At 38.9% G+C, this 15,829-nt stretch overlaps 1 protein-coding gene across 1 annotated transcript in view; it reads right to left on the reverse strand.

Moving 5' to 3' along the window:
- Window positions 1-15,829, reverse strand: part of LOC120786433 (CUB and sushi domain-containing protein 3-like) — a 252,081-nt gene that overhangs the window by 74,718 nt on the left and 161,534 nt on the right. Inside the window, exons 13-20 of the mRNA XM_040121879.1 lie at window positions 13,174-13,356; window positions 12,557-12,883; window positions 10,386-10,580; window positions 8,083-8,221; window positions 6,514-6,701; window positions 5,929-6,117; window positions 1,806-1,922; window positions 1,074-1,289 (exon numbers count right to left, since the gene is read on the reverse strand). Coding sequence (XP_039977813.1) covers window positions 1,074-1,289; window positions 1,806-1,922; window positions 5,929-6,117; window positions 6,514-6,701; window positions 8,083-8,221; window positions 10,386-10,580; window positions 12,557-12,883; window positions 13,174-13,356 — 1,554 coding nt within the window. The remainder of the gene's footprint in view (window positions 1-1,073; window positions 1,290-1,805; window positions 1,923-5,928; window positions 6,118-6,513; window positions 6,702-8,082; window positions 8,222-10,385; window positions 10,581-12,556; window positions 12,884-13,173; window positions 13,357-15,829) is intronic.

The raw sequence follows: 15,829 nt of genomic DNA on the forward strand, positions 1-15,829 counted from the left end.
CGCGTTAGGTTGGGTCCAGATTTGATTTAGAGATAATGGGGGGATAATAAGAGGTCGATTCTGGTACGAAGCTTTGTAGGTGCAAGTCAGGTGTAGGTTTGCAAAATTGGACCCGCGCAGGACTCTGCTCTAAGATGCCATTTAAAACTGAAGGTTCAGAGAAAAAAAAAAAAAAAAAAAAAAAAATCTATACATATCTATATCTATATCTATATCTATATCTATATCTATATATATATATATCTATATATATATATATATATATATATATATATATATATATAAAAAAACCCACCTCTCAATGAGCTCTGCAGTTACCGCTATCACTGATCAAAAATGCATCCACAAAACAAGACAATGATCATTTTGGGCTTTTTTGGACAGGGGATCAGTTTGAAATATTGCAGGGAGTAATGGAACAAGAAGGAGCAGCCACAGGGAGCTGATAATTGAAGAGTTGCAGGCGACAGGCTGGACAACCCCAACTTCTGAGCGAAGTAACCAACTCCTTTCACTGTGCCCTGCTGTTTGCAGACTCATCTAGGTGCAGCATAAAATCAGATCATGGTTGCTCACAGAATGATGGAAAAAGGCCAAATATTGCTTGACTTCTTTATAATAACGACAATAGTTTGTTGTGCTGCCCCCATAATTCTGTGAACTGTAGTATTGAACCAAATTGGCTGTTAACACCAAGTGACTACAGGTGTTGCCAAACCAACCAGGATCGAAATCTTCCAGGTTGCCACTTCAAAAACATTTCTTTAGTAACTTTATGACTCAAAGTAAAGCTATGCTTTCTTTTTTGTTTCACTGTGGTGGCTTGGATTTTCCTCTCAAGGGTTTTTAGGCTGGTCCTGTGCAAAATTCATAATGGGTGTTTTCACAAAGCCTGGTTTGGAGTTAAAAACCTTTCCACTGTAGTAAAGTATCAACTTTTTTTTAAATCAATTGTTTCCAGTAGGACAATTAAGAGGAAAGTCAACTTCTTGAATTTACGCAATTGAGAGTAAATCAAATCTAGATCTTGTTGGAGTATAATTGTACAATGTGACTACAGGCGAGTAAATTACCAGAGAAAGTTATGTTGAAGCCCTCATATGAAATGGAAAAGTCAGAGATGAATCGTAGCTGGGCTTTGAAGTTGCCATAGAGACCAGCATTGATGTTGCTAGGCAACTCATTGCCTGTCAGACGAGCCAGTGGTTGCAGGAAACTCCCATTCTCAGTAACCAAGAGGTAATCATGTTGGTCCTCCAGATGAAAAGAATTGAACTGAAACTGGACTCCTGTTTGAGACACACACACACACACACACACACACACACACACACACACACACACACACACACACACACACACACACACACACACAGGCGAGTTGACAGGTAGATAGGGAGTGGGGGAGAATCTTTAAAAGTTTGTTTCATTCTCAGCAGGCTCATATACCTACAATTATAATTTGTATGAATCATTTTACAGTGTGATCACAGCAGACACAAATTCTGAATTGCTAATATCATAACAGTTTAAACAATGTATAAAACATTCTAAAATTATTTTATTAATAATCTATAAGTTATATGTGCTGTTTTAACCAAATGTCTCCATACATGCATTGCCTACGGCTGGACAACTTAAAATGCCCTTCTGAATATGCTATAAAACATTGAAAATACTAAAATCTTAATGTAATGTGAGTTTGTGGTACAGCAGTAGCTGCACTACTATGTGTGCTACTTGCTTCTCTCTCTCTCTCTCTCTCTCTTTCTATTAAGTACTGTGAATCTGCGTGTGTCTCTTGCCTTTCCCGTGGCTGACTTCAACAGTCCAGGTACAGTTGAGAGATGAAGGGTAGCTGTCTGGATAGCCGGGGCTAAGGATGGTTCCCCAGGGACCTCTAACATCTCCGCCACATAGAGCTGGATAGATTGAGAGAGACATAGTGGGAGATAGTGAGGCGGAGAGAGTGAGAGAGAGAGAGAGAGAGAGAGAGAGAGAGAGAGAGAGAGAGGTGCAGAGACAGGGGACCGAAGCAGAGAGAGGGTTAGCATCAGATTGTTGATAGCTAAAACAGATAATGTTTCCCTGTGGACCTTTAATACCACTTCTGTAGTACGTACACACACACACACACACACACACACACACACACACATACCCACACACAAATGCTATGAGGGAGGGAGAGGTAGACAGAGACAGTTAGAGAGAGAGAGAGAGAGAGAGAGAGTCTGCGTGCACTGACAGCTGCAAAATTTGTGTCATGTCACACATTTGGAAATGGGAGAGCACTGTTGTATCAATGTGTATTCCCTAATAGCTTTACTTTAAATCTACACTGCATTTAAATATAAATAATGGATTATTTGCTGGTTTCTAAAGTAGTTTAATGTCTCTGAACTAACCAGCGACTGACTATGATTAAGTAGCTCTGCATAGGTGATTCTAGTTAATCGTGATGTGGAAAGTGCAGAGATATTAACTAAAACTATTCTTATTTTTCTGTTTAAAGAACTGTATAAGTTAAACCGACGGTATCTAAATTATGCAAACTTATTTTTAGTTGTTTAGTTGTGACATGTTCACCAGACACAAAGAGCTCTTACATAATCAGGGTAACACTCTGTATAGGCTGGGTTCAAAGGATCCTATAAAAGCATATGCACATGTAGGTACACTCTGTAGGTGCTAACACATACAATTATAGCACAGTGATAGCGCAGTGATAGCAGCTGTCTCCAGCAGAACAAAGGGTATACTGTTTAGCTGTAATGAGCTCAAGCTTCAAGATCCATGCTGCAAATTTAACACGTTCTTACTTGCATTACTGACCATCGTATTTGATCAATCCTATTTTCAGTGCTTGTTTTGCAAATGCATATTTAGACGTTTATTTTGTGTGGTGTCGATTGTTTGAAATTGAAAAAGTCCAAATATGTTGTTTTTCAGCATTATTAGCAGTAACAAGTTCCTCATGAAACAACCAACTCAATATCAATCAAAATATATATATGCAATGGATACGTAGTGAGCCAAGGAATGTAACAAAAAGTAGAGAAAAACAAAGCCATTGGAGTAATTGGAGTTACTGGGTAAAATGCAAAGTTGCTTGTTATGTAACAAGTGACCATCTGGACAATAAGTGTAATTTCTTTTGCTGAAAAATGGGAGACTTGAAACCAATTTGCAAGATTTTGTTGCTTTGGGAAGTACATTCCCTGAGCTTCAAATTGTTCTAAGGCAGAAAACGGAGACATTTAATAAGAATTGCTTGAATATTATTTAAGCCAGTTTTCCACATCATTAATGCTTTGCAATAGCTGCATGGTGTGCATGAACTGTAAAATGTCTTCTGTTTCTGAGATCTTTTTTTTTTGTTAATACAATCTGATTTCAAGGGATTCAAAGCAGTGAAATTCAAACCAATGAAGCAACACAAATGTTTCTTAGGGACAACTTAAAACATTACAAACCTTACAGCACGGCCTCAGGATGACCCTGCAGTGTCTGCAAATTGTTATGCAGGAAAAGACCTGTGCTGGTACAAAAATGCTCAGGTTCTCAGAAAAGTTTGGCAAAATCTGTTGCTCATTCTATGCATACTAATGCATACATGTTTTGCAAGGTGCTTCATTTCTGCTCACTCCAGTTGGTTCATCTTACAGTTGGCTGACTGGCCTGTCATTTTCTCATAAAATGCCATTACATCACCTCAAGAGGGCAAACGTGGCAGAGCAGCAGGGAGAAGGTCAAACCTGAAAGTTCTGCGGAAGTTACCTTGAGCAACCTCAGCATCCCCCAAAAACAAGGGTGAGGAGTGGGAGTACACAGACACACACACACACACACACACACACACACACACACACACACACACACACACACACACACACACACACACACACAAACACACACAAATACACAAACACACACACACACACAGCCATGCACACAACACAGCCTTATTAGTTATTAATAATTTTCTGCTAGAAATTTGAAACGGTACATTACATCTCTATCTCTACCAACGGGGTCTTTCTCTCCTTTCTCTCTTTCTTTTTCTGTGGCTGAATGAAGTGCTGTTGAGTGATTCCACATCAACACCAATCTTTGGACTCCAAAAAACAAAATAATTTGAAATATACTTTACTTAAATTATATTCATATAACTGTTAAAGCAATCCTCCAGCTCGGAGAAAATCTGATTTATTTTGGGAAATCTTTAAACATAACATTACGTTACTGTTTAAATTTTAAATTTTAAATTCTTTTGTATGACTTCTGTGATAATCTTGTCCACATTTCGTTCATATTATCAACTACTTAAACTAAGGAATGTTGCCTATTTTCATCTCTCGTTATATACAGTATGAACAACACTGGATTTGTGCTACATTTTTCAGGGCCGACTCAGCTGCCTTTGGCGTTGTTCATCATGTACTAGTTGTCAATCCTCATGCTAGACCATTTCTTACCAACCACAGCAGCAAATATTTCCTATATCTCTATGGTACATACTGTGTAAACACAGTCTAATGACATTCAGCCCATAAATTCCAGGCAGTGTGCTTGATGTTTATGTGCTCAAACTGCCTCCTCGGGAGAAACTACTTCCAGCCTCAGGAACTATGCAATTCAAATGTGGTTAACAAGCGATAGAGCCAACAAGCCGAACCAAACAAGCCACCAAAAGACTGATGCAGCAGTGTCGCATCTTTCTTTCCTCCCTCCTACTCTGCTCCACGATGACTGGAAGCGGGGGGGGGGGGGACCCCTTCCTCTCCTCACCTACTCTTGTGTCCCACCTCACTCCTTGGTTTGCGAGAGAAGAAATGAGGTGACAGCCAACACAGGCTGCCGTCAACCTTACCTCAAACCTTACTGTGTTCACAGTTCACACAGGAGAGGGGGTGACGGGAGGCCCATGGATAAAAGCACCACACACACGTACAGGCACAAGCACACATATATGTGCTGACATAGAGTACAGATGCGAAGACACACACGCACACACACGCACACACACACACACACACACACACACACACACACACACACACACACACACACACACACACACACACACACACACACACACACACATTGTACATGCCCAGAGATTTATAATCATCTCCTCATATCATCCCCTATCAGCCACGGCAACCTTTACTGCAAATTTCCTCTACATACTCCCAGTCCAAGTGTATGTGTCTATGTGCGTGTGTGTGTGTGTGTGCATGTGTAATTCTCAAAGAGTGGTTTTGTCGCAGAATAATAAGTTCCTATGTGACTCAGCTCGACATACAGGGATGGCGGCTCCACTGCTGATCTTTCTCACACATCCCAGCTTCTGTGAGGCCACTGTAATGGATAAACTAGATAATCTATTTTAGTCTCAAGTGTTTTAGGTGAAGTCTGTAGAAATAATAATCATTTCTGTGAACTTATCTTACCTTTCATCTTAAGGCATATTTTCTTCTAATTTTCTGATAATTATGAATGTCATTTTTCAAAAGTAGATATTTCACTTTAGAATAAATCTCCTCATTTGTACTGTAAACTATCAGTGTACTACCATTAGCAGGACTGCGCTCAAGTTGACCTTGGGTCATGTCATGTCAGTATGTGCTCCCACACTTGATACTGTGCATACTGTCTCTGCACCAAGGTCAAGACAAAATGTTCTTTTTCATTTAATGTACCTTTTTGGTCTTGAAAATGATGTATAGATTTTGATCAAACAGAATATTGGATCAGTGCTACCACAAAATTAAGTATAATGAAGAGCAATACCTGATGATGAAAGAGGATGTTTTAAATTCAAATAAATCTTTTTTTTTCTGTTTTTTTTTTAATTCTGTGTGATACATCACAGTTTAAACTGCAGTATGTTTCCCAAATTAGAAGCTCTTTTAAGATATTTACCATCACATGTAGGCAAAGGGTGGCTCCACCAGTGGTTCTTCTCACATACTAGCGGCTCTTCATGGCTGAGTCTGTAGCCCGAATCACAACCAAATGACACTGTGGACCCAATGGAGAAATCCTGTCCATACCGAATACCATTGACGGGAATACCAGGGTCCAGACATGAGTAGCTGTCCACCGTAACACCTGAAGAAAAAAAAGGATTAGATGTCTAAATGCTGTACATATAAAGACTAAAGACTTTCATCTTTAGTTTTGCTAATCTACATATTCTAAAACTCACCCACGGTTTGAGTCTCTACATACAGCATCATGCTGTGCAATCATGGCTACTATTGTTGTGTCCCACTGTGTGTGTGTTTAAAGACACACTGTGAAAAATATATTTCTAAAAAAATATATTTTTATTGTTTTCTTATTTAGTCAGCATATAGATCAACTTTACATACATTAAGTGCATTTGTATTATTACGATCTACAGAAGGCATAGCACAGAGGAAGTTATCTTTAAGTCAGCTTTTTATCAATGAATGCATGCCGACGTGTATATGCATACATATACTGTGTTTGTTTCTAACTTACTTTCATATAATATTTTGAAGCCAGCGTTTGATCGGCTGTTATCAGTGGTAAACAGGAGATAAAGAAAGTTGCTGCTGCTGAACAGGAACTGGGGCACCTGGGTGCCATTAAAGGAGCCGACCAGAGGAGACAGGAGGTTGGGCCCATCATGGATCTCCAGGAAGTCATAACCCAGCTCTGTCTGGAACCTGTGAGACCAAAATAACAAAACATTACATTTTCTTGACCATTACATTTATGCTGATAATAATTTTGTCCAGGTGATCAAAGAATGAAAGTCTTCCTTTGGAACAAAAGCATTCACATTATATTTAAAATAATAAAGGCAACATAAGAACTGGTCAAAGCTTATGATCTTCACAGTCTGCCAGGTCTGTTTGTGGCATTTATAACAAAACACAGATTCAAGAGTATGTGTGATAGAAAATGAGAAAAGTAAGTGAGTTTATCATTTAAATATCATTTTTAAAGAAGAATTCAACTTAAACCCAGATTCAGCTCAAACAGATAGTCTGTGTCTTATGAAACGTATTGTAAACAGCAGAGCAAGGCTTCAGTCTCTTCATGACCAAAGATGGTAATACTGTACTGGACTAGTGCTGATTAATGAAGGCTCTTGGTTTCCTCCTTCCTATACATATGCATGTGAATGTATGTTTGGCAAATTGACCACTGGATGGAACATACATGTTGTTATGTACTGACCAACCAGAATGAGTTTTTTTGTTCTCAAGAAAGCTATAAAAGATTAAGTTTGCTCTCTGTTCAGAGAGACAGGGGTGTTTTGCCTACTTGTGTAAATTGCTGTCTCCTGTTATTGATCAATAATAATCACATTAATATTCAAATCCGTCAGTGTCTGTGCTTTATTTGTATTATTTGTTTATATAATTTCCACCACATCTGTCAAAGCAATGTGAAGTTAATGCTGTTGTCTCAGTGTATATCTTTGTGATACTTGAATTGGGAAGGTTCACAAGGTTACTTAAGGGCTGAATCTCTTTGATTTGTCTTTAAAACCTGTTAAATTTACATTGTACAGCTTCAAATTAATGGCTATCAAGAGATAATCACACCCTTGAAAATCATACTTTCTGTCCATGTGTGTTTTGTTTTTGTTTAATTGGTTTAACATGCTGTAGGGAAGAAGACCAGTTTAAGAGGTCCAGGTCCAGTCTTCCAACCCCCCGCACAAATAAAGTCGAAACAGAAGCTCAAACCAGTAAAAAGATCCTCTAGTGAAAAAACCAGTGAAAAGATCCTCCTTTGAAAGAAACTCTAAAGTCTTGCTTATATCACCAGTTCACAGCTCGGAGAACACATAATATAAACCAAAATATTACTCAGCCTTCCTGATCAACATGCAACTCCCAATATTTATTATACAGCCTATGAAATTTAGGAGATCATTATTATTTTCATGGGGAGTCCCAATAAATTGTAATTGTCTTGTAAATCTTAACTTGTCAGACGTATCTGATGGTGTTTCTGATGAATCTGCACAGTTTTGCCTGTTCAAAGTTCTGAGAGCCTTCATAATAAGCAGAATCAAAGACTTATGCCACTCACCTGTCAAATGTGATTTTTATGGAGCGTCCAGGCTCTGATTCAATCACCCACTCACAGCTGAGGGAGTCTTTATAGTAACCAGGCCAACCAGGAGACAAAATCACTCCACTTGGGGCTGAATAGTGGCCTCCACATGGGGCTGGTGGTGGAGAGGGGGAGAAAGAGAAAGGGGAGATATAGAGGAAACAAATAAAAGGGGAGACGAAACATGATTTGTATCACCAAAGACTAGTAGGAGTCTAAGTGGAGTCAAAGTTCAAGTTGATGTGGGAGAACTGACACTGGACAGATTTGGCAGTTTTAATACGTAGCTTAGGCTGGTGAAGGCCAGTTCAAGGAGCAGCTGATATTTAGGCAACTTGAATAAATCTTTTATTGAGTAATTCTTTTTGTGTGAAATTTGGTTTGCTGCCACAGTAAACTGCTAGAGAAACACTGAATTCAATAAGAATGCTGTGATTTCACATTTCAACAATAGCAGACCGTAACTTTTTGGATAACTTGCTATAGTCCTAGTGGAGACCTTATCATCATCTGATCAGTCCAAAGCCAATAAGATTTCATTTGATTTAGTTTATTTAAACCTGCATTAAACTGTCTTCTTTGGCCACTTTGGGCCAGTGCCACAAGTTGTAAACACATCACTGGCAATAGTGTCAGCAAACTGTTGCTCATTTACATATTGAGCAGATGTAGAGCAACACCAGCCTTCTTTTGGATCAGTTGTGCTTCTGTAAATCTGTTGAATGAATTTAAATCTAATATTTACTCTCTTTTAGTGCTGCTTTGGTCTCCACCAACTCCTGACTGAAATCTGCAGGCTGGTACAGATAGCATATAGTGGGTTTAAAACATCCTTTGGCTCTAAGTGTAGTGAAACATGTTCTTGGCTTTAAAACCAAAAGAATGAGATGAAATTTGTGGAATAGAAGGGGGACCAGCAGAGTCGGGTGATAATGATATGTGGATTTGTCACTACGAGTAACATCTTCCACATTAAATGTAGTCATTTAATCCGTTGTTAATATAAAATATTGAAAGAGCAGCTTCAAAAATACCAGCAGGAAAAGTCTTTAGCATACTTAAAATAACTTTGTATGCAACAATCATGTCAGAGACTGACTCTGATGAACAAGCTTATGCATCATTAGATCATTTCCATTACATTACCATTAAAAATACACATGTACTATGAACTATGTGAACTATGTGCTCAAGTATTCTCTTTCATTAATAAAGTCAGAGTAATATTTAATTGCACTCCATGTAATGTAAGGATGGCATTAAATTTTATGACAAAAATATACATTAACACTTAAAGAAAATGTGAACAATCAAGCATATTCATCATTTATAACCCCCAAATTAGAATGTTTAGCAGAATGTTAACTGTTATCACCATGTTACATTAGCCAGGAGCCATTCTGTTCCACTCTTCTTTTAAATTTGATCTTGTTTAGAGTTTAACTTAGTGTCTGCAGTCAATTTGTTCTGGTCTGTACCTCCTGAATACAACTAAGTGGATTTTCCATCCAAGTAGTTACAGACACAGGTTAGCTTCAGTGGATCTGGGGACATTAAATGACCTGGAGCACAATTAACATGGCCTTACTTTGTACTATCAACAGCTCCATAAACAGTAGCTGTGTTAGAAATATTTGAAGCTAATTACATCTGGTGTTGGAGTTATAACTAAAACACTTATACACTGCCAGTCATTTTGTTCCATTTATTTTAGTACAAGCTTTGATTACACTTTGCACTAATGCCACCTTAATGAATGATTGAATATTTAAATGGTAATATAATTACTCTGACTGTGTGTGGATGAAAATTGAGAGTGTTAATAGTGTAAAATACATATAATAATTATAAATGAAATGGCTGCAGTCAAAGTGGAGTGGTGTAATAACTAATAAGCAAAGAAGTGGTTACTGTTTCTTGTGACTTTTACAACATGCCACTATGATAATTATGTCCAATTATATCTAACATGTTAATATATGTGCCATTAACATAACATTTGTGTTACAGGTAATTCCATAGAGTTCTTCTCATGTATACCTTACAAGAAAGGGTTTTATATTCTTAAATACTACTACAGTCAGAGTATCTGTAGCTGTATCTGTGTCGGCAGTGTTTTACTTCTTTCCCTTGGTATTTAGGTTCCCTGACATTTTTCGCTCTGTTGAGCTGAGAACAGATAATTTCCACTTTCTGAGTCTTTTATGCTGTAGTAATGATCTTGGGTGACATGTTGTTCCCGAGTTAATAGTTTAATCAGCAATGTAGTCAATATTTACCTTCACATTTAGGAATGGGCCCACTCCACATGACTTTTCCTCTTTCTAGCTGACAGGAGATGGTCTCTGTTCCTTGGGTTTTGATAAAACCGTCCTCACAGACCACAGAGATGGAGCTGCCAAGCTGGAAGCTGTCTCCAAAGCGACGAGCGTTAATAGGAATGCCAGGGTCTGGACACTCATTATGGCCAAATGCTGGGGTACAAAGTTACAAGGAGACACAGATATGATGAGGAAGATATTGGAGACTAGATGCTCACAGAAAGAGACAGACAAATATTGAAAAATGTTATTAAAGAATATGAGACCTATACTTTACGAGCTCTCACAGGCTACATTTTACTCATCATTTTTGATGGAATTTCTGAGAACCAGTCATATAGATCTATTGCTGCAATATGACATTCGGTCCTGGCCAGGAAAATATCTATATATGTCTCCTGTAATCTGTCTGTTCTATATTCCTTCTGTGTCTTCCTATGTCTTTGCTCATATTCTCATTTCTCATGCTAAATTATATTTGCACTGTATTTGGGTTTGATCTAAGCAAATCTTCCGATAAAATTCCAGTGAGCATATCTGCTTCGGTATATGATCTGGTTCATCAGATTACAGGGCTATAAAGTCGGACTTTAAAATGCCCACATTTTGCGGGTTTAAGCAATCTGGTGTTCATGTGATAGAGAGATTAAAAAAAACAAATGCAGTAACCCAAAAAACTAAAAAAAAATCAGACATACACAGAATGAGCTGAAATCACAGATACACTGTGAAGAAACTTGTGGACAGAACACTTCAGCATTTTGGGAAATATGTCTGTTTGCTGTCAAACCCACAGACAGAAGAGAAGATCAATATCAATTTCTGTTTGTCCGGTATGGAGACGTGTTTAGCCTAAATTAGCTCAAAGACTGCAAGCAGGGGCAAACAGTTCACCTGCGTCAAAAATGAACAAATATGCCTTCCAACAAATCCAAAACTATCTTATTTACTGTACATGTTATATCCTGTTGTCTAGCAAGCTAGTCATCAATACATCTAAGAATCCCCTGGGTTTTGATCAAGTACAAAAGTTTGCACGGTTGACAACTTTACGGTGAAGACAGAACTTCTGAAATGCGAACTGCTCCCTAATGTCTTGGATTCTATTTTGTCCAGGGTTAAAGACACAGGATATGATGTTTTAAAAAGGCAATTTAGGAGCTTTTGGAAGGTCTTTTATTCTACTTTTGATGGAACTAGGATAACAGTTTCCGCTTACCTTCAAGTCTCTGTGCTAAGCAAGGCTAAACACATCCCGGACCTCTCTCTTTACTGGACGCACAGAGATGAAAATTATATCAATCGTCTCATCTGACTCTAGGTACGACAACAAACAAGCCAAAAAGCTCCCAGAAAGTGTTCCTTTAATGCATTCCTTGCCTTAACTTCCTCTTTGTTCTGCAACCTACACCTCTATTCTTAGCTGCTGTATATGACCCCTCTTGAATCAATACAGTTTGTCTTTTGTCTTTTCTGGAACAACTCTTTGTGTTGTTGAAGCCTCCTGTCTGATCTAACTGTTAGTGACTTAAAAAAACTTCTATCTAAAATGAAACATTCAAACATCTTATATATGTGGGTGAAAAAATTTTACTTGCTCTTTTTAAATGATTGTTCAGATGAAAATGAAGAAGATTATAAGAAACTTTCTCAGACGTTGTAACACCTTTCATTAAAAATAGTTTTGATTGTGACAGATAAGTTTAGATCACAAAATGGTACATATATGGGTGGATATAGAGTGTCAGAATGAAACCACCACACAGCTAGAACTGGCACTTGCGGTCTAGGCCGAAACTCATGCATAAAATTCATATACAGTGAGATGAGAAATTCTGCCTTATAGCTTCAAAACAGAACAATACTTCAGTCTCAGAGTCTGCTGCATTATTCTGCTACAAAGAAAAAATAAATATAACCCTAAATATTCCTTTGCCTGTTGTAACCATGTGTCAAACTTCAACTTGCAGGAAAAACCCATGTTTCTAACTCAGACTTTGTCATATATTGTTAATATACTGTACTATTGCCACATTTCAGCTTGTTTTGCAGCGCAGCAAATAAAAATTGGACATTTCCCCTTATTCAAATAGGAAAGTAGAATAAAATGAAATAGAAAAATGACGTACTACTGTAAGTGATATTAAATCCTCTTCCTGACATGGAGTGATCAGCCTGAAACTCCAGCCTCAGCGTGTTGGTATTGGACGTCAGATGGGAAGGACTCTCAGCTCCAGAGAACCTCCCAATGACGACGGCGTCATTTGTCTCACCATCTTTCACCGTTAGGGAATCGTAGGGTGCCTCAAGGTCAAAGTCATTAAATGCCAAGTGGATTCTGGAGCCTGGATCTGATTGGATGAGCCAGACACAGTTCATGTTGTTCCCATAGCCTTCTGGGTAATCTGGAGAGAGGACGGTTCCTGAGGGAGCTGTGAAGTTGGACATGCAGGGGACTATGGGAGGAAGAGAAGTACAGAAACACAGAGACAGACAGACAGAAAGAGAGACAGACAGACCGAGAGAGAGAGAACAGAGAAATAGGAAAGGAAAAGGAAGGAGGGGAAAGAGAGAGAGAATGTTCTGTTAAATATTTATTCTCCACAGCATCATTGGTCATCATCTGGTCAAGGCCATAATAAACTCATAATAACTGAATGTTATCAACATCACAGAAGACCACATGCCCGATTTTGTTTTTTTAACTCTTCCCTGAAAATCACATACCAGATGTTTGATTACTTACATATGCATATGGGGATGTTTGCCGACCACTGATTGTTGTCTTGGCAGGAGATAGTTTTCTCTCCGATAAGCTCGAAGCCAAACTGGCACTCAAATCTCAGGATTCCTCCATTTGAAAAGCTGTCTCCTTCCCTTATTCCATAGAGAGGAGTCCCAGGGTCACCACAGCTCTCTTTGTCTATTTCTGTTAAGACACATTTTGAAATGGAAACATGAACATCTGTGTGGACCTTGGAGATCAGGCCAAGTGACTTGTGCTAACATGAATCTTGACATAACCTAATGGGGTTACTTAGGTTTTTAGATATCTCAGCACTGTTCAAAAATAATTTCAGAAAATATAGGGAATAGGCAAAATAATGGCAAAAAAGGTGATGAACATAATGAAATTCCCCTGGGATGGTTTGTCTCACTGTCCCTGCCTTCAGCCTCTGCCTTCTCATTTCCTCCGTGTATTTCAAGGGACCTTTCCAGTCCTTTCCACCCATCTACCAGATGTCTTTGGACTTTCCCACCTTACCAGTCTGACATCCGCACCCATCAGTACACCTGCCCCTAAATTCCCTTACCCAGAAAGCCAGTATTTATACCTGTCCAGTTAATAGCAGTCTTCTGCCTGATCCTCAATGTTTTTGTGTGCTTTTGCTTCAGAACCAACTTGAACCTTGTACCCGCTCACCTGTATCCTGTCCCCTCCCATGTTCCTGTGAATCTGTGCTGTTCCTGTGTTTAGACCTGCTGCCTGTGTCTCACCTGCCTGCCTCGCCCTACTGTACTTGCTCGATTGCTTACACTGCCTTACTGAGGTCAATCTGGATTTTTGACGGTTCATTCAAGTCCCTTAAATCTGTGTGCTCAGCCTCAGTGACTGCGATCGAGTCCTCCATTTGTTGCCTCTGTACACAAACTGTCTCAGAAATAACTTGATCCCAACTAAAACACTGACACTACGGTTAATTATACTATACTACTAAGTAGCATTTATGAGATATGCCAAAAACAATTACAGTTGTCAAGGAGAAAGTCTTGAGAATCATGACCAATACTAATGATTGTAGCTCGCAAATTGCACATAAATATGTGAATTCATACATGTTTCTCATAGCTCATGCATGGGTCACAAAATATTGTGCGTTGCAAATCTGGTGAAACAGGGCCCCTGGTTTGAAACAGTTACTTAAAGTTCTTTATTTTTAGCTAGATTGTGTGTTAATACATGTATTTGACAGCCAGCTCATCCAGTTTTTGTTTCTGGCGTCTAGCTTTAAAAACATTTGTGCAATTATGACCATGCAGTGTTATCAGCCTCAAATACTCAATGTCCATCTTTCCCTGCTGTGAATCACTGTGTCTTGCCACAAGAGCTCATCATTCATTTTGAACAGACATATACTGCCAGCTGAATAGTCTTGCTTGAAGATGATTGGCTCTTGGTTTGCTGACTCAGGCGTATTTCTTGAATGCTTCTACTTCTTATATCATGTAATCCAGAGCAAGTTTGTATCCATTTCTGTCTGCATGCCTGCTTCCCCTGAGTTTGCAGATATTCCTGACACCTATTTTTTCCAGTCCACTCTGACCATAAGGTTAGACAGATCCTTCTTTGATTCTCTATAAAGGTTCTCTGTGTCACCATAATTCTCTGCAAAAATTTTGTTTATGATATCTCTGGAAATATATCCTATATTTCCAAAGCCTCCTCTCCTTTATTCTCCTGTTCTCTTCTCCTATTTTCAGTATTATTTACAGGAGAGGCCCGTGGCAGGAAGCAAAGGTGTGTGCTTCGTGTGCATATTTCACAGTTAGAATGTGTACGTGTGTGTGTGTGTGTGTGTGTGTGTGTGCTTTTCTGCGTGTCTGAGTGCGTGTTGGTGATGTATTGCATTAATTTCCATCATGACATTGTCTTTATGAGACCCACAGACTCAACCAATCACAACCTGCCTAACACACATGCTTGTGCATGAACACACACACACGGACAAACACACCTAGCAGAAGAATGGAGACCAAATTGCTTTGGAGAGAGAACAGGCATACTGTTGGAATATTCCTACACTACTACACTCACACACGTGCACGCGCACACACACGCACACACACACACACACACACACACGAATAATCCTATTGTGTTCGTAACAACAAAGCTGACAGATTCACAAGGGGGATTAGGGTCCTTAAAGTGTATGTGTGTGTGTTTGTGTGTGTGTGTGTGTGTGTGTGTGTGTGTGTGTGTGTGTGTGTGTGTGTGTGTGTGTGTGCGTGTGTGTGCAACTTCAATATGATGTTTGTGATTGCACATTTGAGACCTGCTCCGTTCTGTTCTATAATATTCCATCATACTCACACCACATTTTCCACTGGAATACATATGTATGCACACAAACGTGTACATACCACCACGCAAAAACACAAATATGAGACACACACACATAAAAACAGCATCTTTTCACAACCTGTAAAGATCTGAGAGAGTAAGGTAATAGATTTTGGGGGTATAATGAGATTGAAGAAAAAAAGCTTATTGGCTGTTTCTCCTTTTTCGACCATTGGGAAATCGACTTTAGAGCGAGGTTGCTAATAGTGATCGAATACTGAATGTATAGTTGTATAGTCTGATGCATAGACTAATGCTTGTCATATGCTACAAAGTG

The sequence above is a fragment of the Xiphias gladius genome, chromosome 24 (assembly GCF_016859285.1).
Source record: "Xiphias gladius isolate SHS-SW01 ecotype Sanya breed wild chromosome 24, ASM1685928v1, whole genome shotgun sequence".
In the NCBI taxonomy this organism is placed as follows: Eukaryota; Metazoa; Chordata; class Actinopteri; order Istiophoriformes; family Xiphiidae; genus Xiphias; species Xiphias gladius.